Source organism: Amia ocellicauda, chromosome 9 (assembly GCF_036373705.1).
Source record: "Amia ocellicauda isolate fAmiCal2 chromosome 9, fAmiCal2.hap1, whole genome shotgun sequence".
Classification (NCBI taxonomy): Eukaryota; Metazoa; Chordata; class Actinopteri; order Amiiformes; family Amiidae; genus Amia; species Amia ocellicauda.
In genome coordinates this window covers 7,609,561-7,634,389 of record NC_089858.1, presented here as the reverse complement: position 1 = coordinate 7,634,389, position 24,829 = coordinate 7,609,561, and the positions used below count along the sequence as shown (strand labels likewise).

Sequence of the window (24,829 nt, the reverse complement as noted above, 5' to 3'; positions counted from 1 at the left end):
AACTGCCATGTGATTGGTTGGTTAGATAATTGCATTAATGAGAAATTGAACAGGTGTTCCTAATAATCCTTTAGGTGAGTGTATATTGCAGTGGTATAAATAACTGATTGATTAAAATGTTCATATATAACACAATAAATAAAAAACATGGTTATACAATGATCTGCATTTGTTTTTTTCTTTCAATAACCTATTATTATTAAGCCATTTATTAGATGTCATTATCAAAGATGACTTTGATGACTATAGGTGTAGCAATAAGCTTGACAAAATGAGAGAAGTACAGAGAAAGTAAGGCCGACCAGTAGCTGTGACCAGATTTTTAATCCACATAAAAACATTGCAGCCACTTTGAAGACTCTAATTTAAACAGTCAATGCATGTATGCCAGACAAGTACACAATAACACTGAGCTCAAGAAACTTACCTCCATCAAACTCGAATGTACACCAATGAGGTAGGGCATGGGGGCACTGCAACAACAGAACAAACATCAGCGGTATTAAAGAATGGCAGCATAGCATGATAAAATAGCTTGCAGCACAATGTATTGTCCAGGCTCGAATACAATTATCTCAAGATCGAATGGTAAACAGGCTCAAAAAGAACAACTTTTGCACAATGTTTCCAAAAAGAGGCAAACAATCTAACGTGTGACATGAGAAGTTAAACATAAATCTAACACTACTTTTTGAGATGGTTTGAGAAACATCAGCTGTTGATTGGACTTGGGCTAATACATGTTCTAAGCTATACAAACATGAGAAAACGGTTTGGTACAACCTATGAATGATAATACATGGAGAGGTCAAGGAAATTCTTTAAATAAAAGGAATCTAATACTAAAAAAGTATGATATGATCTGCCTGCCTTGAATATAGTATCATTAGGAATAGCATAGAAGCATGCAGGAAAAAGAGGTTTGACACGTATGGTGCTAGCATTGTGTGTAATTCAATTACAGGATTTCCTTACAAAAGGTCTGATTTGAATGGAAGGTTTTTTTTCTCTAAGTGTGAAAATCTATGTTTTTTTTTAGTGTGAAAAGCTGGATGGCTGGAATCTACACTTAATGAGCTTAATTTGTTTCAGTGGCTTTTTCTGGGATTGCAATTATAGGGTTCACCATACATTCAAACCGCAACCCTTCGTGGGTTATTCAAATTGCATTTCAATTTCCATTTCGTACAACCGGCTCCAGCACCGCACTGATTAAAATAATTGATTGACAACATTTCGTTTGTAATTACAACTCGAAAGTACAGCTTAGTAATGACATAATTATCTTCTTGGAAAGTTGGTAGTTTTTGTCTAGTATTTTGTACACACAGACCTCACAATTACTGCAGAGACACAAGGGGGATTTAATAAGGTCTGATGGCTGATTCAAGATACAAGTCTAAATATCAAAATGTCTAAATATCGAAATACACAGTTCCTAATCTTGACTGCTCTCAAAGGCTGACACTGGTGATGGTTCATAGCAATATTTGCATAATACTGGAGAACGAGAAGGAGAGGATTGTGGCCTCGTTCTATTACCCCCCTCCTCGCACGAACACTGTGTAACCTACAAACTGCTCATCAAATATTGCCACTTTTCAGAAAATATTGTTTACAAATGCAGGAGTTCCGTATGATGTTATAATGGGCACCAGTGACAGAAGAACAATGTGGCTCAGTCAACATTCACAAGAGAGACGCACAACCTTTATGATGATACATTTCTGTATCTTATGATACAAACATATGACAATATAACCTCAACCTTTACAGAGAGAAAGTAGTGTTGGGATATTTGGTCTTTTCAAGTCTGGAAGCAGTCCTTGTTTTTGACTATTTTATTACAGTTAAGAGATTATAAGAACAACTACACCCACCAAAACATCCCTCTGGCCACTCAGTACGTTATTTGCTCACAATATTTGCTGCATGTTATAAGATTCAGACCTTGAATGCATACGATGTGTTACCTTTTAATTCAAAAAACACAAGACAAAACTACTTCAGTTGAAACATACATGTACTCACTCGTTTGGACTATAGTATATACTCTAATGTATGCATGCATGTATGTATGTATGTATGTATGTATGTATGTAGACTTAGTGAAAGATTGTTTTAACCGTGATTCCTTTCGTCTTTATTGCTATGTTTAGAGATAGAGATACACGAGACAAAACTGTGCTGTGGCAGTCTAATGGAAATAATGACAGCCCACTGTGTAGAGAGGATATCAAAAGATGACAGTAAGTATTCAACACGCTAAAAAATAAACCAAATCAGTTTTCCCTCTGCATGTATCCACAAGGCCTGTCTGTATCTTTTTACCTTCAACTGTATGTGTACTCCTTCACCACAATAATGAGGCTTATGCGATATATATGTGTGTGTGTGTCTGTGTGTGTGCCAGTGCCTTTATCTTTAGCTGCACTGCAGTTGCAGTGTAACCTTTGCTGTAGTTCAGTAAGAATATGCTTATTAAAAAAAGAAAGAACAAAAACAAAGAACAACTCCAGTGAACAATGGAAGACTGTTGTAGCCAGCTATTCTGCCTGTTCTTATTTCAACCACATTTTTACTTCCTGTGTAAAATAAACTGTCTTCAAAAAAGTCAGACTGAAGGTACAATGGCAGGGAAAAGTAGAGTAGAGTTGGTGCACCGAAGACACACAACTCCATACGAAGTAAAAGATCAATTATATGGGTAAAGATCCAATGTATGCATTCTCTTTCTCCTGTAAACATTGAATCATCTGAATGCCTTCCTTATGTGTCCATGTATGATTACCTCTTACAGAGACCAAATGTGTGTCATATTTAAATAATGTGATCCGATGAGTAAATAAAATAATATTCAAATAGATCTCACGAAACTGAAAAATTGAATAGTCTGTGTTGAAAGGATATAGAAGAGATACCCTTGTTCAGAGGATACGTTAACTACACAAGAAGGAGAATGGGAAGGCCTGTGGCGCACTACACAAATATGAGTGTTAGATTACACCACGGAACCGGACAGGTGAGGGAGGAACGCACTTTGAAATGGCATTTGTTCTTAACTGACAGGGAGTTCAATTGGAATGAGAGGTCCACAAAAGACCACAAAACTCCAAACACACAAAACCGCCTTTTCCCTTTACAAACAGTCCCACTGCAATAATAACTTGAACACACATTCACAATTATTGTGATCAGTAATCAATCTTGTCTGTCTAAATCCCCTCACAAACCAAAGGCATTTCGACCAAAGCGTCTTATTCATGAGTGTATGAGAAGAAGTCTAGTTCAACATAGTTCAGAGTGGACTATTCTTGTTACATTAGATGTATTTTACATCAGAATAGAAACAGAACGCGTACAAAAATACAACTAGGCCCTTAATGTGGGTAAAAAGTAAGTGTGGGATTCTAGGATCTCTAAAAATGTAGAAAATACTGCAGTCAAGAATGAAAAAGCGCATGCAATATAAACATTTATATTATTCTGATTTTGAAGGCATAAAATCTGTCACCCTTCAAATAACTTATATCAGTGTTCCCCAGTAAAATACCATGGATATCCAAAATTATTAAAACTCCAACCAAGTCTTTACAATTATGAGTACAGTGTCTCGAAACAGCCCGTCCGTCGTGACTGTGTTTTGAGAAATCACATTATTAAAATCCAACCATTCATGATTCAAGAATGCAGGGGCCAAAGTCCCCTTCTCAAAGCGCAGAAACTGAAAATAGTTCTCTGAAATGTGATGTAGCAGGGAACGAGTCTCTGTCAGAAATGCCTTCCTCAGGAATGTTCATATATCAGAGAGAGTGGCCCTGCCTCCTTCGGGTCACACCGAAATGAGCATGTTTCTAATTAAGTAGCTTCAGGAACATGACAGCTTCAATGTCAGAGAAGCCAGGACTTGGCCACTGCAGGAAGTCTAAAGAGTGCAAAAACGTCTCATCTACTGAAAGCCTCGCCACCGTAATGAAAGGAAGCGGGGAGACTGTTGGATTCTGTAAATCCCAGTAATTTGTTAATGTGTTGGAGTAAAAAGAAAAAAAAAAAAAAAAACTGTCACCTAGCAAAGAACTTAAACCTAGAGAACTTAATTAACAATACTGTGTCCTCCTTTCAATCTCCTAAAATTAATATTAAAAAGGGTTCAATTAAAATACCAAATAAAACACTAACATTTGTATTTCTCGAGTAAAACAAAATAAAAAAGGGAATCATGAGACAGATATTTTTTTAAGATGTTTCATGTTTTCAAAAAAAACATGAAAATGTGTTTTAAAAAGCTATATTCACTATTATGGTGGCAGAAAACTCCCTACATTGCAAAAATAAATACATAAATAAATATATAATATAACAAATCTATAGAACAGCTAGACATCTTTATAAGTTAAACAATTTATAATAATTCTATGATCAGGTAAATAAACAATCAATAGGAAAACCAATTATCTTGCTCTGTCAAATTAGGAAATATCTCTGAATAATTCATGCAAACTTATCTTTAGAAATATATATTTTAAATGCATTTATATAGCAGTCACAGAAATACCATGAAACACTGTGAGACATACAATAATTATGAAATAGGTATTCGTTATTTATAGTAAGGTATGGCGATATAATGTAATGTTTTTAAAATCACCAGCTTTCTGGAATTCTGCTCTGAAGTTGACAAACCAAATCACATGTAAATTCACTGTCAGGAAACTGACCTGACCCCCTAATTTCAGAAAAGGCTCTATAATCGGGTCTATAGAGGTTCTTAATTTGGTTGAAAGGCTTCATATAAAACATCATTCCATGTGAAGGTTGATTTCTGAAAATTAAAATCACTGTTGTCTTTCTCAACAAAACATACAATTAAAACAGCAGACACCCCGTGCCTCCAGCTCCAACACAAATCATATGCAGACAAGTCTTAATGCCACATAGTATTTATTGTTTTACAGCAGACACCATCGTATGAATGATTAAGGTTTGGGGCAAAAAAAAGAAATAATTAGTAGTTTTCCCCTCCTCCTAACCTAGAATACCCCTAATTAACACCAGAGCAGTCAGTCAGCCTGGAGATAAAATCTGCTATTTGGATAAAAATGACCAAAAACATATTGTCTAATTTATATAAACACGTGCAAATAGCTGCAAGTTATTTCCAAACTATATTGATGCCACATACAATGCTGGAAAATTCATCCATTCAGAAAATTACAATGTGTGATTATCAATCTAATTAAATATCATGTCAGGCTGAATGAATAGGCCCTGGTGTTTTTTTTTTTTTTTTTTTCTTTAATTCCTAATTAGTGTATCTTTGGTAATTACAGGTTCCATAATAAGACTTCTTAACCTATTAGCTATCCCACACAGTGAGCACTATTTGTTGTGCAGGCTTATGGAAAGGGAAACGGCAAAAACATTTTTGAATTCAATCTCCAAAAAGATTTTTTTTGAAGGTATGTTTCCTTTGTCTGCACCTGCTCTCTCAACAGCAGGTTCTGAACAGAAACCCTTCTTAACACAACTTTTGTACCGCAGCCAGGGAAAATATAATCTTCACTCACGATGTGAAAAACCTCTTGCCGTCCACTCAGGAGTCTCGAAGACTTCAGCCCGTGTGCACCTGAAGTGAATCTGGCAGCATTGGCCTTTATGTGTTAATTACACATGCAAAGCCTATTATGCAAAGAAAAGGCACCTGCTGGCAGCGAAAATGAATAGAATCTGCCCTTCCTCTGCAGTGAGTAAATTGAAGGCTCATTTGGATTGGAGATAATAGTTTTCAGATTGCATTTTCATGTATCCCCGAGATGGGGATGTACTTAACATTTAAATCATCCACAGGGGAACAAACCGCCTTCAAATTTAAATGTTTCAGGCTCCTGGCACTTCACTTAAAACTCTGGTTATCCCTGCTGGCTTCCTTACATTTGTCATCAGAGGTTGCTAGTTAAAGAAATGGGAGGCCATGGAGAATACAGAACAATAATCGAATTACGAGCTCTGGAGTGACTTTCAAAGACAAACTCGTGACCTCCACCGCTGGAACTGGAAAGTATATTTGATACAAAATGAGCAGGTCCATTAATTTTGCAAATGAGTGTTATTACATGCAACAAGAACCGTATCGGTGTAAACAGTATGGATACATTCGCATTCTAAAATCTGTAACAATCATTCAATTACGGGTAATGTATTAAAAAAAGGAAGTAGAACAAGAGCAGGCAAATTGATTCTCTATTGCTGTAATTACATTACTGACAAGATATACAAACGAGTCAGAAAAATGTCAGTTGTTTAAGTATCTTTAGTAAAATTATTTTTCCAGTATATTAAGTGAAGAGGGCTGAGAGCCAGTTCCGGATTCTGCGTTCGCTCTCTCCGCATTGGGTGAATTTCTATGACTTCATATGTGCATTGAGTTTTCATGGAGCGATGTTGTATTCCACACAAGTGTAGATAAGGGGGGGGCAATGTGGTCAATGCTGAGACAAAAACTAGCACATGTTCCAGACTTCAACTCCTTACCAAAAAAAGACGGCAGCAATGGCACATTACTTGAACATCTACCTGTGCAACTGTTTCAAGGGGAATCTGGAAGTGAAAATTTAAATACCCCATCCGCCCCCTGAGTTCTGGGAGCGGTTGGGGGAAAAAGGGGGCTTGGGATGTATTAAAAAAAACTGAGCATGATGACGGTACAAATAAAAGAAACTGCTTTGCGGCTCTGACCCCTAATCTGCTTCCCATGGATGCTTGGAGGTAAAAGCCATACCTGCCTCAATACGAGCAATGGGCAAGTTCAGGTAGAATGTATGGAGGACAGGATGTTGGGAATCTGGATGGTGGGGATTCAGAACTGATTTCTATCTCGTTTTAAGAAAAAGGAAAGCCCTCAGTACGTGCAATATACAGAACACAGCTTCCATGTTCTACCTAAAGAACATCCTCCCAAAGGGATCTCCCACCACGAAACTGACAGTCGGGCCCCAGAGACACTGACACCGAATGGGAAGTCTCTGGAGAAAAGCCAGAGGTTGGGTGGGTCTGTCTGACGCATCTTTTAGGAAAAACAAGGCACTCAAAAGATGTATCTTTCAATCTATAAAAATGTAACATCACAAGCACGTATTTTTGTGCTTAAATGGAAAAATCCAATCCGGCACGAACACGAGCAAAAAACAAATCTTCAGTTTCTAAATGTTGTTTAAGATCCCATCCTTCTGCACATTTAGAGTGATAATGCACATCAAATTAACAAAAGTTCAGTTAAAATACAGATCAGTGTATTCCTTAAATGAAAAGATGTGAAAATGAACCACACAACAATGGTTTGGTTCCTTAGTAGAACCTCTACGTAATTTTTTTTTAAATTTCAAGCACAAAGTCTCCATGGAAAGTTAGCGCTTAAAATGTGTGCAGTATCCTGAATTCTCTGTGTACCATCTGGAGTTAATAATCTTAAAACAGTTTTAATAACGGGAGCGCAGCAACATAAATCTGCCCAGTTTTTGTGTCAAAATACATAAAAAACACAATTTTCCTCTCTTAACCCTCCACCTCCCAGGGGCCTAAGTGGGCCCCAGACCCCCCTTTTATTATTCTACGTCTTCATTAATGCAGCAGCGGAACATTTTTTAAATCCTGTGTTTGCAGAGTTTCTCAACCTTTCTCGACTACATTCCTTTGCACTTACCATTTTTACTCCCACCTCTGTAACATACAGAGAAAAAAAACGGAGGTTATAGCCTAGACACAATTAGTTTTATCCCTAATGCACGGTCGCCGGTAACTGATCTGATTCACCTAATTTCAACGCTTCCTGAGAAATCCTGTTTATAATATTATCATATCACGTGTTATAAAAACTGCATTAAATGAGAAGCAAAACAAATAAAAATGCTTCAAAATATAACATGATTATTTAAGGAATTGTATTGCTCTGGGAAAATATTAAATTCCAACAAATGTGCTCATGGAAAGAAAAAAAAAGTATTTGCATAGGCAGTTAAGTAAACAATACATGTTCGAGATGATATAGAGATTGAAGTGAAATGAAAGGAGGATGCTCAGAATAACCCACTGCAGCCATCTTCCATTTTCTAAACACAGACACAAATTAAATCCAGCTTTACACACTAGGAAGAAAAAGGGACACAGTAACGACCACCAACACGCAATTACAGTATGTGTATCTGGGTTCTAACTGTTAGCAATCAGTCTACTTAAGCGAGCAAACTTTTTTAAGATATATATTGTTTTGTATCTCCTGAGGATTCGCCAAAGCGCAGCCTCTGTCGATTGTGTACACGGAGGAGGTGTGTATTTGTTTTTTATATATAAGATACTAGCAGCCTGTGTGTATATTATTGAATCATGTGTTTGATGGTGTGCTGCTTATTGCAAATGAGGCCATGCTCTTTAGTATATGGAAGTTTCCACACAAAAGCGAGGAAATGCCACAGGACACACATAGCCCAGCTGCAGAAAGGTTAGGCTTTTATCCAAGATATTGAAATGCAATGGGCAGGTTAGCATTTAATGATAAAGGGAGCAATGAAAATGGCAAAAACACAAATGAGAGGCGAGGGAATGAATATTAAAAGCTTGGTAACTGGAGCTCTTATATAGAGTGATCAGGCAAGTAATTTATAATTGGTCAACACATACCTACAGTACAAGCAGGATGCAACAGCCTCTGATGCACAGACTAATATACTCTCAATAACAGTGCCTTTTATGTATGTGAGTGTTACACTTCCTTACACACATTAACAAACACAACACTTTGCTGACACTGTGCTGTACTAAATTAATAACAAACTACATTTTCCATTAATGCATTTAGACCAGGGGTTTTCAAACCGGTCCTAGAGTACCCCCTGCCCTGCTGGTTTTTGTTCCAACTGAGGTCGTAATTGCTTAACTGAATCTTTAATTGACCTAACAAAGCAATATACCATCAATTGAGTAATTAAGACCTAGGTTGGAACAAAAACCAGCAGGGCAGGGGGTACTCCAGGACCGGTTTGAAAACCCCTGGTTTAAACCTATATTCCTACAAACCCGGTTAGATCAGCCTTTTACATTTTGTAATGTCATCTTCATTAAACAACTGCACATTCAGTGTTTATTTCTGTGCCCAGACTAGGGAGAGGGGAAATGGTTCTGATCGCCTCAACAGACCAACGCCAACCCCATAACAACAATGCCCTGTTAGGACAGTTTTCTCAGACCGATTTCTGGATCTCTGATCTTAATAGCTGTACAGCAACTACCAATTACATTTATTTACTGAAGGAGCATCTGGGCTGACAGTCAGTCTGAAAGAGTCTGTGATACTTTCCTCTGTTTGGGTTGCAAGTAATGAATTTTGAATCATAGATGTGATGAAATGTGACATGCATTTTTTTTTTATATATATCTATTGTCCGGGTTGTGCTTGATTCTTTCCCCAGTTTAAACTAGAGTTTTATACTCACCAGCAGTAGTCTATTAGATGTTGAGGGAGAACGGGAATGTAAACGTGCTGCCAATACATAGGGTATAACATTGCTGCAGACCCGTGGACACAGGCAGTTAACTATAACAGATAAAGACAGAGAGTAAAGTTAGACTGTGAAAATCGGAAGTCATGTAAAACAAATGCATAAAAAAAAAAGTATTATATCAACATACAATTATACAATATTGGGTAGGATTGCTGATGTTCATTTATAACAAAAAGTAAACTGATAATATGCACTCAATACAATGCTGACACCTATTTGAGACAGAACCATCTTACATTGACTATGTGTCATAGAAAGAAGATCTTTGACTACAGTGTTCAGCACAAATGTGTGTATTGGGAAGAAAAAAAAACCCACAATATTCCCATAACATCCCTAATCTGCAATATCAAGGTCTGGAGGAAATATATTTAAAAAAAAAGCTTTTTCTATAGCATGCTTTCTTGTAACACATGCAAACACAGATTCATACTATACATAGAATTACCTGACAGAGGGTCAGAAGTAAAGACAGTAAAGAGTTGAATATTGTTACACAATTTGCATTACAAGTTACACAAACTCCCAAATTGGATTCCATGCCAAAGCAACATACAAACAGCTCCTAACTGCCTACTGAGCTAAAGAGAGATGATCTTAAAATCTTGTGTCTGGTGTCTACAACACTAAAAACAACAGATTAATAGCATCATACTGAGTCCTCTTCCTCCATACTAGACACCGTCTTCATTTTTGACCAGTAAAAATCCATTGCTCTCAAAATCCATGGGACAAGTTTCTTTTCTTTTCTTTTAAAGGTCTGCACTTGTAGCAAGGCAAATACTAAACAACAAATAATGAAAATGCAATTTTAAGGAAATTATCCTATCAACATTGCACTTGGTGGGGAGTCTTTGTATATCACTGTGTATTTTGCTCAAAGCCTTTTATCATCATAAATATTCATATCCGTTTTCTCTCTCTCTTTTTTAATTCCTTTTAATTTTATGAACATACTTTGCTTTCCAGGAGGATGCCTAGAGAACAACTATTAAACAAAGGAAGCAATTCATGTCTATGAAAAAATAAAGCAATTTACACCTTTTGAGTCAGTGGCTCATCTCCATATTACATTTTATCATAACTCATGTCAAACATTAATGAATAACGCGGATATAAATTGAGGATATATTTTTTTTCCCACAAACAAATTGATTAAATAATTCACACAAACAGAATAAACATGGGCTGGGTTTTCCACCTGAGCTTTATTTTTATTTGAAACACCTAAGTTGGGCAAAATACATATTTACACTGAACTGTGGTCCTTCCATGGAGAGGGAGTGAAGAGAACACCTGCATCTGTCTTAAAGTCATGCAAATGAAGGAAAAACAGCGTAAACTGAATTAGCCAAGCAGTTTCTACAGAATTCCCTGAAGGTACTGTATACATATACAAAATACAATACGTAATAGGTGAAACTGTTTGACTTAATTGATTTAAATAAAATGTGAAATGGACACACCTGTTCGCCTGTTGCCTGATTTTTTATTTAGTTTTATGGTTTGTTTGCTTTAGTGTTTTTCAATTAATTGTTTACCACACTTTGTAGAACGTAATCAGGAATATCTGTATAAATAAACCAGCACTTGATAAAGTCAATTAAATATAACATTTATCACAATTTAATCAGAAATACATGCTAATCATAGGTAACAAGTAGAAATTAATGTACGGTTGGTGCTCTCTCAATATTCATTTAATGAATCTAATAGGATATGGTATTGATATGTTCTGGAATAAAAGCCTGGTCTACACTTTACGAGGACAATCTTCCATCTGTACCTTATCAAGGTGATCCCAGGTGAGCTCTGTATTGCTCATTAATAGTCCCTATGGCATCCACAGATGTTGTTCAGAGAACTGTGTGTTTTGGAGGTAGAACTTCACCACAACGAAGGAATGGCCAACTGAATTAAAAAGTATAGGGCTTTTTAACTTGAGGATCTTTTGTCCAAACTTTTTCAAATTTGTAAAAGAAACAACCCTTTTTGTTATTTGTAAATGAAACAATAGCGAGCTCTTTCCCTCATTCAAGTAGGTGGTTTTTCATTATGGGAAAAAACACAAGGTTGCGAGGTGGCTGATATCTGAAGACTATCGCTTCCTTTGTAGCCTTAACAGGGTAGTATCTATTAGGCGCTAAGCTCAAGGCAGAAGTGAAGAGTTATGTTAACACCTTCTGCCAGGAATGGAAATAGCACCCTTCTCGGAGACCCTGTCCGATTATCACTCGCTGCTCTGAAGCCAAGCTGTTTATAATGAGACAACCTGACGAGTAACTGTCACAGCCATGGGAGGCCTGCAGGTTGAAAATGAGATCAGCTACAGTGCTGAAGCATCATACAGATCCTGTCAAAGAATCTGTACAAAATACAGCTGTTGACTAGGTCACACAAGGTTGTTGTACTGCAAAACTTGCTCTGGGGAACTTTACAGCGATACACTTAAACATATTCATGGAGCTAATGTGGAGTTCTTCTTTCATTGTTTGCAAGAGAATAATTAATTTCTCAGTGCAAATGTTCAGCCTTTTAGCTCCTTAACTGTCAGTGATTACAAGGAACCAGATATCAGTTCCGATTCCTCTTGGATTGCTTCGATTATTGTTAGTTTTTTTCAATTGCAGTTTGTTTTGTCATGAACTCCCGTTTCTGTAGATTACGTTCCTCGTTTCCCGACTCCATGCTTGACAATGAGAATGATTAACTTTTCATCACAGGCCTGCCTTTCGTGTCTCCAATTTTACTTGGGTCTCTGTGGATGTTCTCAGAGGATCTAACAGGCTTGAAAGTGGACATTGTAGCTTGTCCTTTGGCGCACGTCCATATGTCCTTCTTGTTCAATAATTTTTTTTCTTCTCTCTAATGAACTGATGTCCCAGATTGTGGAGAATGAATCTGCAGGCCCTTTTGGACCTCTCAAATAATTTATCTCCCCTTTGTACAGATCTTTTTAATCTGGTTTCCCAGATCTGAGTAGTGCCCTTGATATGCTCAAGAATTCATTTGAGCTGAGCTTCCAGCAATATCACACATCTCCACAATCTTTGTATACTTTTATGCCTCCTTTGTGTAACTGCTTTATTTGCTTTCTATCGTGCTGTTTAGTTGTGATTATTTTGTGGTTTTGCTTTCCTCTCCTCTGTGTATCCTTCTTTGTTTAGACTCCAGCTCACCGTGACCCTGTACAGGATAAATCTGGAAAATGGAGGAATGGATGAATGGCTAGATAGCTTGTTGTTAAATTTGTTTATTGACTTGGAAATAAACTCTTGGATAGTTTATCACTAGTAACACGACAATTAATTAAGGGATTCCCAACTGGCGAGCTCACTGTTTTCCCTTCCAGTCTATCCCATTTTCCAGCTGTCACTGGAAGTCCCTGGGGGCAGTTAGGGGATCCTCGTTTCCCGCTGCAAAAGTAACTCCTGAGACTAACTGATTTTCATCGGGTGCTATCTGCTCTGATACTTAAGTACCATTAAATCCATTCAGAGTTGCGGTAGGAAAAGAAATGAAAAAGAGTGTCAAACATGTCTTTGAAAATATGTGTGTGTGATTTAGGGTCCCCCCAGGTTAATGTGGCAGTTAGGGGTTAAACAGGCAAGAATGTCAATTGATATTTTCAACTAAACTATAAAAGAAGAAAAAAATGTAAATAAGTTTGTTCACCACAGTTTTTTCACTATTTTAGCACGTACAACACCCCCAATAAAGTGATTGTCTACTTTAGTGATCTGATAGATGAAGGACAGAGTTCTACTGATGCACTTAAAACGTATGAACCATATCTGTGATTTTGAATTCTCAGCAGATGGCTTTTCCTACTTCTACTTCTTTAAGTACAAAAAGAAAATAAAAAAGCTACTTGGAAAACTGTGGCATGGATTATCTTTTCATAGATCTTTTATACATTTAAAAGTAAAAAATGAAGACTATGAATGCAGAGAAATACAATAATAATCCAATAAGCTGCTCAAACAAAGCACATCTAATTGAGTCAGCACACAACTACTTACTTAATCAAAAAGGATTCCGAACATTTTATGTATCGAGTCAACCAGACACACTTCTTTTTTAATCAGCGTGTCTGCTTGAGAGGATTTTATGAAATAGTGACTAACTCACGGATTAAGTTAACTTTGTGTTTCAGTGGTAAAGAATTTCAAGCTGGGCCTGTGTTCTATAACCACATTACTGTACAAACATTCAGGCCAAGAGATCCAGCAGGGAGGCCAGGTATTTTGTTGACCACAACAAAACAATTAATATTGGGGAGGGCTGACATTTTGCTGCCCTAAACTACAGAATGTATAGTTCTTAATTCTGGGGCCGGCTACATTAAAAAGTATTTGTATTTGTCTTATAATTATTAAGTCATAGTAATGATAGACACTCAGTTAAACCCATTACATAAAACAGTCTTTCCTTAGACTGGTCTTACTTAGTAAATTTTGCCATGCATTCTGGGAATTTTAAGACATTTGGATTTTAATTTTAATTTTAATTTTAAGACAGCAGGAAAGAAAAAAACATAGCCGACACCACGAGCCTCTCAAACAACGTCGATCCCGGTTCAGAGTAACTGAAAATCTGCTTGTTATTGGAATATAGGCAGAAAAATATTTACTTTTCGGGACATTTTCTGAAACTTGCTTACATTCAAACACAAGGTTGTGGGATAAAATAACAAAAAATGTATTAACAGCATCGACCCACTACTATGTCGATGTCAACCAAATGTCAACGTGTGAGGCAGTGGAAGGAGTCAGTATCAGTGACAAGTGGGAGGAGTCAGTATCAGTGACAAGTGGGAGGAGTCAGTATCAGTGACAAGTGGGAGGAGTCAGTATCAGTGACAAGTGGGAGGCAGTGGGAGGAGTCAGCATCAGTGACACGTGTGAGACAGTGGGAGGAGTCAGTATCAGTGACAAGTGGGAGGAGTCAGCATCAGTGACAAGTGGGAGGCAGTGGGAGGAGTCAGCATCAGTGACACGTGTGAGACAGTGGGAGGAGTCAGCATCAGTGACACGTGTGATGCAGTGGGAGGAGTCAGTATCAGTGACATGTATGAGCCAGTGGGAGACTCCGCCTGTCAGCATCACAGTGTCGCAAGTAGTTTCAATGGAAAGATAGGCTTAAAGTCTAAGTTAGCCTGGGGGTGAAGAGGCTAACTTTTTAGTCTTAGTCTTCAATATGTATGCAACAGTCTAACTTCCATTAGACTAGCCTAACTGTCAAATTAAGACTAGTCTAATATAGTTTTGTGCAACCGGTTTTCATCTTTTTTGCGTAATGGATGAAAAATGCTTCTAAGAATGAATAATCAAGTACACGCTGAGATGTGCGTGGGTATACTGTCAAGGCTTTAAACAAAATGTGTTTGTTGTGTGAACATTTTGTTGCCCTCATTATTAGCACATTTTTACTTCAATATTAAACTGCTCTTGTGTGGTAAGTATCCTATATTTGTATGTGAAACTACTACTACTAATAATAATATATGGTTTATCATAACGCAAGGTGTTCAAATCAAACTGGCAGTCTCATGAAGACTCCAGTAAATCTTTAAAACCAGCAAAGTCTTTTCATCCAGTGAAAATGATCAACCTTAATTCTGTGAACTCTCTCTTATGTGGGCTACATTCATGTCTTTCAATGAGCTCCACTTCCGTCTGCCAATAATACACATGGGGATATTTCTCTGTAGTTGTCATTTTTTAAAGCAGCTTTTTATGTAAAGCAAAATGGAATTCCAGACTTTTCCACAAAGGACATCTTGATTTTCTCTAGAGGGCTTCAAAAGCTTTACATTAATAATGCGATGAATTTGATCCTGGATATAATCTACAAATGTATTTGAAAGCATTCACATCCTTCATTGGAAACAAGTTATTCAGTGACTAGTATAATTTCATACATATTGTTAGTTAAACTATACTTAGTTATCGATGATATATTTCATCGTTTGTTGATCACTCAATTCAGTCTATGGAAAACTATAAATAATTCAATTTCTGAGTTAATGAGATGAGATGGGATGTTCAGACTTTTGACTTCTACTGTATGCAAAACAATGGAGTGGCGGTAAAATATTTACAATACATTGATCACATAAGAGACTAGCTGAGCTACATTAACTTATAATACAGCAGATATGTATGCTTCCTCTCTCCGGATTGGTGTTTTGTCAAATACAGCATTTGTTATCTTAATACTTCCCTCTCCTTTAAATCTGATCCCTGTTCAGAGTAGTAGAGCGCTATCAAATGTTTGACAGAGAGGTTTGGTTAGCACCCCTCAGCCACAGCACAAGCTGTTGAGTTTCACAGGGGAGGGGCAGGAGTTCAGAAAGAAGTGAGGCCGTGTGCTGACTACGTGGCTCTTTTGGACTTCCATGTTGATCTGCTGCTCAGATGTGTAGCTGAGCATGAAAAAAGCATTCGAGTGTCATGAAGGAATCAGTTTTTTGAGATTCCCATATACGTTTATTACATTCATTGCGCGGAGGAAAAAAAGTTTTTGGCGGATGATGGATGGTGATATTAAGTGGTGTCAACCAAGTGTATGTGTAATCCCACCACAGATCTTTCTAAATACTATTATATATGAAATTATATTTCACAACTGTGTTTCATCATTTTAGATGATTGTGTATTCAAAGCTCTCCGCCAATTGTTTTCCTTCCTTCAGTCCCATTCATCACTATATGCGAATAGAAACACTCAAACTACTCTATTGTAGTCTATTTTAGTCTGGGATCACCAGACATCATTATCTTCGGCACCGTCCCAGATGGTTTGTGTTTGTTTGTCTGTGTGCCTGTTTGTTTTAATACAGACCTAGCTGCCAACCATAATTGAACACATCAATTGCACGACTATAACAAATACTTTCTATTTAGTTAGTAATGTCGTTCGAAATACAAACAGTACAGTGAGAGAGACTGTGGCCACATGTAAAGGTGAAAGCAGCCTGAAATGAAAGGATAAAATTTGATAAGCCTATATTCTTCTCTTTCCCATCATTCTGAAAATGGCTCTAATTAAGACAATAAACCCCCGACAACAACTCAACGGCAGGAAGACCTCCCACTATGTGAATATGCAGTGTTTTATTTGAGATGAATATTGTGATCCCGCAAGGCGAATTATAATGATGCTGTTCAAGAAAACTATTGAACACCTTAATTGCTGAAAAGGCATATTTTTTGGTGTAGTTATATCATCACCATATCTAAAACATATCTCCCAGATTAGAAACATAAGTAAAAGTGATTTAAAAAACATAGAATAAAATTTACAATTTGTGCCTGTTCCCAGTCACAGACTCTTATCTCATTGCTTACAAACCATTGCAAATTCTTATGAACAGAATCTTTGCCAAGGATTCTCCAGCCATTTATTCTGTTGTTAACCTTTACTTAAATTGTCCAAATGTATATATTTTGAAAAAAATAACTGTCAGATAAATGAAATAAAGAGTATTCACATATTACTGTTTGGAAAAATACATTGTATAATGTGTCTGTTAAATTAATGTATTGTACTATTAATATAATAATTAATACTAATAACAGTTTCACTATGTTAATCTGTATTCCATTGTTCTGCTATTTAAGATCACTGACAGTGCACTTTAGTCTCCATTTTATTTGTTTTGTTTTAAAAATGTCCTAGTGTAGATGCTCTTAAAGTGAATGTTGAATCCTTAATTTGTTTCTTACTGTACTCTACTCTCTGTGCTTTGACACTGTTTTATGGGCATTATCCCAAACCTAAAACCCGACTTCTAAATCACATACCGTGTGCTATTACAGTGTCTCTCCCTTACACAAACGAGTTTGCCTGGCGACAGCCTGAGCATCCATATTGGCAAAAATTGGCATTAAAGTCTCTTGAAAAAGTTAAAACTACCAGCTTTTAAATATCCTAAAGCAGGCTCCACTTACATTTCCACTCATAAAGTACAATCAATACACATTAACAGGTTAAAAGCAACTAGGGGGAAAACAAGCTTTTGTTTAGTTCAGCACATCTCAACAGTATTGACATATTTTATGTGATAGAGCAAACTAAAAGAAGCTCATTCATAATATCGACGGAGACCTTCTTTTGTGAGATGGGACGCATTTTGTGCCCTGAGCTTTAATCTCCTGGGTGCTTGATGGGACTTAAGTAACGTTCACAACTCTTTCTGCCACAATAAAGGCAACCACGGCTTGTGTGAGCTCGAAAATTATTTCTTTGTGAAATCGGATCAACGGAAAACGAGACCAAAAAAAATTGCACATTAATTTTGTTTCCATCACAGTTTCAGTGCTACAAAAGATCTTCCGAAAGAGGGGGGGGAAAGCAATTGATTGATTGAGTAAGCACTCCAACATGCACATCAAGCATTATAATGTAACACAAGTACTTTCAAACATACACAGCTAATGCTTCAGGTCTACTCAATGAAGTACAGTCACAGCAAGAATATACACACTGCAGCACAAGCTTGTGAGTGTCGTCCGAATGTGTTTTGGCCTTTGTCCATAATGTTATGGGGCTATTTTTCAATAAAGCAAGAAAATACAGTTGTCAAGAGTTGATCAATACATACCTGTGCATTGTGATATTCCTGTGTTTTGTATTTCAGCAGCTTGGCTTTATTCAGTTAATTGAAATGTCTTAATCATGCTACTAAAATATATGTAAATGTAATATACTAAATACAATTCTGTATCTGGAATATTCGTAAGCGCTAAGGTTTGAAGGCCACAGATTTGAATGAGTAAAGTATCCCTTTATGGCTTAATTCTCCCAAGTCTAAACATGGGCAGGTCCCTTTGAAAACATTATCAATGGTGGAATTGCAGCATTCATAAACCCATGGCATAAGTATAAAGACAATGCCAACGCACCAATCATTGAGGACATTTCCCTTCAGAAGTATAGTGTGTCTGACACAAGCCATAAATAAATAATCAAACTAAATTAATGATAGGCAACTGGCACCCAACACACAGCCAGCGTGTTAATTACTTGATTAATTTGTATTTAATGTAATCATATAGTTAGTCAATAGAGTGAGCCAAAGACCTCCGCTGTAATGGATTGCTTGTATTTGATTCTCATTGCTTTACAGCGAGGAAAGCCTGTGCTGCTGTCGGGCAAGTTTGCAATCAATGTCTGTAAGGCCTAGTTACACAAGTCGATGCACAACACAATGTGTTGTCTGTGATAGCCCTGCGGGGGACTTGTCATGTTAGACTACACAACAAACAGGCAACTTGTGTCCCATATCAGCTAACTCAAGGACTATATACTGTCTCTGGCTTCAGAAGCTCAAAATGACAACCACAAGCAGGCAAAGGAGGGCATTATGGCCATTTTGTTTACAAGCTTGTAGCAGTGAAACTCAGTCAGGAATGAAAACTAACTGTAGTGAAGTAGAGGCTTTTAAGGCAATGAGAACAAACATTGAAGACACATTGGACTGAATTAACCCAGAATGAATAGGAATGAAAGCTACTAATGTGTCCATTTGTGTAACAAGGTCTTTATACACATGCAGTTGTGCTTGTAGGTGTCAGACATTACAGGAGCAGTTCAGGAACTTGAATAGTTTGATGACTCTTTGTGCTTCAATTGATTTATAATGTGTGAAGAGCAAGTGATGTAAGTCTTCTTTTTAAACACATCACTTTGACCAAAGTATTTGATCAAATACAGTGTGGATATTTAAATATTTACTCTCTTTATACATCCCTGTTGTTAAATGCACCAGACAGTTCTACAAATCAAGGACAGTACCTACAATCAAGTACAACTACATGGACTAAAAACTAAATGTAATGAAAATGAATACAGTACGAAATAATGCATATTGAAGCTTGTATAATTCATGGAATGACTGTGTTTTAAAGAGTACATTGTCCAACCTAAAATATATAAAACCTCATCATAAAATAAGACAAAACAATACAAATAAGTTTAAATTGATGCTGAAATGAGTGCGTATGAAATTAAACTGGCAACACTGTCGGTGACACACATCAGACTGTAGATGCTTAGCACTGGATCCGTTCTGCAATACAAAACATCGATGATTGAGTTCAGGGAATGAGAGCTCTACTTACAGTGCTTAGTTTGCTACAGCAGATGATGATTCGACGTTCATAAAGCATACTAGCATACAGATGAAGCATGTTATTGACATCTACTGCTACAAAATATTCAGTTAAGTTTCTCTGGAAAAAAAAACAGGGAAACAAGTTAGTGGTGAAGGGTGTGTAAAATAAGCATTCATGTAATGACTGCATCTTTGCACACACACTGTATGAAAAATGAAATGTGCTCTAAATCTCATCAGTCAGTCATGGGGTTTATCAGTAGATAAACCATTCCCACTTAGTTTGTGAGGCCCACCTCAGAGCAATAACTAAACACTGTCACAGTATTTAATATTTATTCTCAGAGAATATGTTTTGACTGCACACTTATTTTTGATGAAGCTTTGCTCACCGAAGCCTTGCTCACCGAAGTCTCTGTGACAGTTAATCTCCTCAGATTCAGCCATGAGAAAACTTTACAAAACATTATTTATTAGAATATATCCAATATATTTATCTAGAATACCTAGATTAAATGGATACTTTTAGGATTGGCTTCATTACAGGGAACAATAGCCTTCACCAATACCTTCTCCTCTCCCTAGCACAAAATGGCTCGAGATTTTGACCCCTGACCCCTGTGACTGCTCCAGCAGGGGTACTGTGGCAATGCTCAGAGTGCCTGCAGGCCACCCCTCTCCTGGCCGATGTTATAGCCACCAGAGTAAGCAGGCTCAGTGATGCTGTAGGGTTTAATGGGCGACTTAACCATGCTCAAATGGACATCTCCAAGAGTGTGACTGAATCAAACGGTCCATATACAAAAGGGGTCGATTCAGATGGTTTAAATGTAATCTGCAGGCATGATGATCTCAGATTTGAATTTGGAACCTAGAAACAACGTGCGCATCTACAACAGGTGGAACAAAATCCAAATGGTGCAGAAAAATTACTTGGGATAGTTAAAAAAAAAAAAAAAAAAAAAAAAAAAAAAAAAAAGAGATTAAAAGATTGCAAACAATACAGAGAGAGAGAAAAACAAAAGCACAGTGATAAAAAAAATAGTCTTAATAATTATAAGAAGCACGCATTGGTTTAAAAAAAAAGGGGGATTGGGTCTCACTGATGAACAAAGAGATGCTTCCGAGAAGCTCTAAGGTGACCTGGCAGCAACAGTGCCGGTGGGGCAGCAGTGTCAGGGGGTGAGAGGCACAGGGCGACCCCCACTTACGAGCTTTTGTCAGAGAAGAACTCATTCTGTGCTGAGGAGAGGAGTCTGCGATGGCTATGTACAGTCAATTCATACACTGAGGATATAGTCAAGTCAAGAGATCTCACAAGACACAACAATGTTCTTTAAGGAAACAAACAGAACATATAAGTGAAAATATTTTAACAATTAAATAAATGTAAGAGAAAGTTGATTTGTTAAAACAATAGAAAAAAATATATATGTATCTGTTCTGCATGATATTCACAAATAAGCAGTACATTAAATGGTCAAATGCTGCAAAATAAATAAGTTTAAAAAAAGCAATCCTTAAAAACAAAGCACCTACCTGAAGTATAACAATTTTCCCTGGATACATTTGTGTTTCTACCACATGTGAGATCTATAAAGCACACCATCTTAAGGGCAAAAAGACAGAAATGGGTTGCTTTGTATGGCAGCTTGGGCCAATGGGGATTACAAATCAAAAGATATTATTGATTTAGCTGACTTTTTAGATTTCCATGTATAGTACCCAGAGAATGAAAGCTAAATTATGAAAACTATGTGCTTTCTTTTATGAAGGGACATTCGTATATGGAGAGATAGTGCAACAATAAAGAAAGCTGGAATGTATTCTGGTACGGGGAATGTTTTTATAACCTGTATGTTCCTACCTATGTGGTAATTCAAAGTGCCTGTGATCAGTGATGTCGTCTGGACTTTTCACTTTTAATGATTTTTCTACGGACTGAATACTTGTAGGAAAGCCGATCCATCATGGTAAACTCATAACATGCATTCTTTGAAGGGTTAATAAGACTCACATTTTCGGGTATACTCGGGAGTTCTCTGATATCAGGCACAGTAAAGTAGGAATGCTGAAAAGACAAAGATTAATTTATCATCATTACTCAGATCGACTTGTTTGAGGTAGGATATTTAAAGCAGGCAACTATTTTGCTTTCATCATTCCGTTAAGTCTCGGAAAAAGCAGACACAAAAAAACTTTGAACATCCAACAGAGATGTAGAGGAAAAGCAAAGAAAAAGGTCAAATGAAATCAAATGATGAAGAGCACAAATATATTCAGTAAAGACTGGAAATAAAGTTGAAACAAGCTCTAACAAGCAATTTGTACAGAAGTACTGTGCTAAATGCAACTATCCAAAGTATTTACAAAGGCATACAGTGCCTTCTGGAATATGAGTTACTGGTCTGAAAGGTAACGACTCTAAAAATCAGTGCAGACGGCACTCGGCACGCAAGGAACAAAAGGGTTCCTTTCAAAACACGAATTAGCCACCATGATCCTCAGATTTATCACCCATCGAGCTTCTGTAGAATGAATGTGTCAGAAAGGTGAGACTAATGATGCCACATACTGCAACACATATTGCAATCCAATAGCACATTTAATTTAACTTTCAGCAATGCATAGACCGAGCTGAGCCATTATAAAGCCTATTTCAACAGAGGGACCGTTTTTTGTTTTTTTTCTTAACTGTTATGTTTGATTTGCACTGTACTTTACTTTCTTTTTAATCATCTTTTTCAAACAGCACAGATATCTGTATGCAGATGGACAGAGAGAAGAAAATTGTGGGAAGAGGGTTTAGAAAGAGGGCTCAACGGAGAGAAAGATACTGTAGGTGGATACACATGCTCCACTTCCACTGGAGTGGTAAATAGGATAGTTAAACTGCTCAATCCAAACAGCCCCATAGCTACTGCACAGCTCAGTGAAACAAAGCCATCCCTAAGCAGTTCTTTGATATCTTTTCTTGCTTCACTGCCCATGAAATGTTTGAAGTAAGGGCAGACCGGCAGCATTCCTTTAAACCATTGGTACGAAACAGCTGAAATATCCCATCATGCCACAAAAGCCTACGAGACAGATTGGCCTTTGGGGTCAGACAGGCATGCTGTTCCTCCTAAAGTTTTACAAAATAGTGATGGGTCATCTGCTGAACTAGCCAATGACCTGGCAAGAGGCAACAACTGCTACCTGTCAATTGACATTAGGGAAGGGAGCGCTGAAAATAAGCTCTCTCGCAGTCTGTGATTAGCACAAAGGGAATAAGCACAACGCCGTTTGTAGGTGTTGGCTATTGGTCGGTGACTTAAGTTCATGGGGTGCAACAGGTTGCCTGCATCAGATGGTAAATACTGCTTATATTCTAAAGCAATCAACACATTTAAATATATTTAGAGTATTTCTATAAAAATATATATAAGTTAATAAAAACATTTACCAGTTATAGAGCAAATCATATACAGATAGAAGTAAATAGACACGCAGGTCTGTACGAACCCTTCTGTGGGGTTAATACTTTTGCGGGTCACGACTGGAGCTAGATGACTTATTGTATTGCTATGACAGAGTTGTGATGCATTGTCGACCAGAAAAACACAGCCTGTCTGGATGGAAGACCACGGAAAAGGAAACCTCCATTCTGGAAAATGTTTTTGAGTCATTAGACTTTACAGATCTACCACAGTGCACCGAGTGGGACTATCCCCTGAAACAGATCAAACCACACACTATGACAGATGCAGAATGACATCTATGCCCATACTTAATGACAGTCTTAAACCTATAACAGCTTAAACTCATATGAAAAACAATTAAATATTTGTTTTCCTCAATACAAATGAAGAAATATCAAAACACGTAAGAGTTACAAGTATGAAAATGCCAAAGAGAAACCATCTCTAATCTCCCAGACATCTGCAATGACAATTGGGTACTATTTACAAAGAAAACAAGCTTGACGCTGCGATGTCTCTAGTGGTTCTACTTAGAATTGCCTCTCTTTAGTACTCTATAAAGGTTGTGATACATTTATAAGCATTCCCTCTGTAATGGTTAAATATTTAATCAGCAGTTTAGAGAGAAATAAAACGTAAACGCCTATTACAGAAAGTGATATTATATTTATGTTTTAACCATCTGGTAATCAAATAGAAGCACCTGTTCTTGAAATTAAGTGATGCAAATATCCCCAATCATTTCACATGGCCCCTAGAAAATCAAATGTTAAAAATCAATGGTTAGATGCAGAAAAATTCTATGAATTGTATTTGTAATTTTACAGAACATCAAAACCCATCATGGGATTCACAAGATTCACATGGGCACTGAGTTAAAAGGATCCACACCTGCATTTTCTATATTTTTGTGCAGTAACTTACACCAATGCAGAACTGAATTAGGTAACACTGTGTTCTACATTGTTTTATTATGATTATCATCATCACCTAGCAGAGGCAATTCTTTGTACGGTCCTGTGTGATCGTGCAGCGCCTCAGACAAAGGTGTTGTGAAGATAACAGCAGTAGAAGTCACTCACCACGCTGAGGTGAACAGGCACTCCTGGCTCGGGGACAGGTAGCGTGTGTAGCGTTTCGAGAAGCTCCTTCCATTGGTTGTCCTAAAACACCAGAACAAATTGAAATGAACCTTCAGAAAAGGAATACAGTTCAATCAGTTCTAAACATCCAAATTGTTCCATCAGAGAATACAAAGCGTTTTTTCGGTTCCTCTTCTCAATTAAGGCAAGTTTATTCAATAAGTGTGTATGCCTGAAACATGAAAGTAATCTCCTTGGATAACATTGTGTATGCTGATCTAATCTATATACAGTATGACAATAATGCTATATACGATCATCAGTATCTTTATAAGTCAACTGTCAATACCTCTCTGGCTTTTTCTTTTTAAAGCAACCCACCAGAGGTTCAAGAAAACCATGGCACTAGCCAAAGGCAAAGTTCACTAGTGAGGCCGTGAAAAGTATTAACATACCCCTCACAGCATTACACTGTAGTCTGCCGCAGAAGTGATCCGACTATTTAAAATGCATTGTTAATATATCCACCCAATGTGTGCTCACAGAAAGCATGCATTCAGCGGTTACACAATTGCTTGGCAAGACTATTAGGATTCAGAAAAAGCTGTAAACA

General features: G+C 37.2%; 1 protein-coding gene across 4 annotated transcripts in view; it reads right to left on the bottom strand.

The window, feature by feature from the left end:
• dennd1a (DENN/MADD domain containing 1A) overlaps window positions 1-24,829 on the bottom strand; it is a 218,943-nt gene that overhangs the window by 97,754 nt on the left and 96,360 nt on the right. For all 4 annotated transcript variants that reach the window (XM_066712922.1, XM_066712924.1, XM_066712923.1 and 1 more), the window contains exons 7-11: window positions 24,217-24,297; window positions 21,691-21,744; window positions 19,681-19,791; window positions 9,486-9,586; window positions 428-473 (exon numbers count right to left, since the gene is read on the bottom strand). In XM_066712922.1, coding sequence (XP_066569019.1) covers window positions 428-473; window positions 9,486-9,586; window positions 19,681-19,791; window positions 21,691-21,744; window positions 24,217-24,297 — 393 coding nt within the window. The remainder of the gene's footprint in view (window positions 1-427; window positions 474-9,485; window positions 9,587-19,680; window positions 19,792-21,690; window positions 21,745-24,216; window positions 24,298-24,829) is intronic.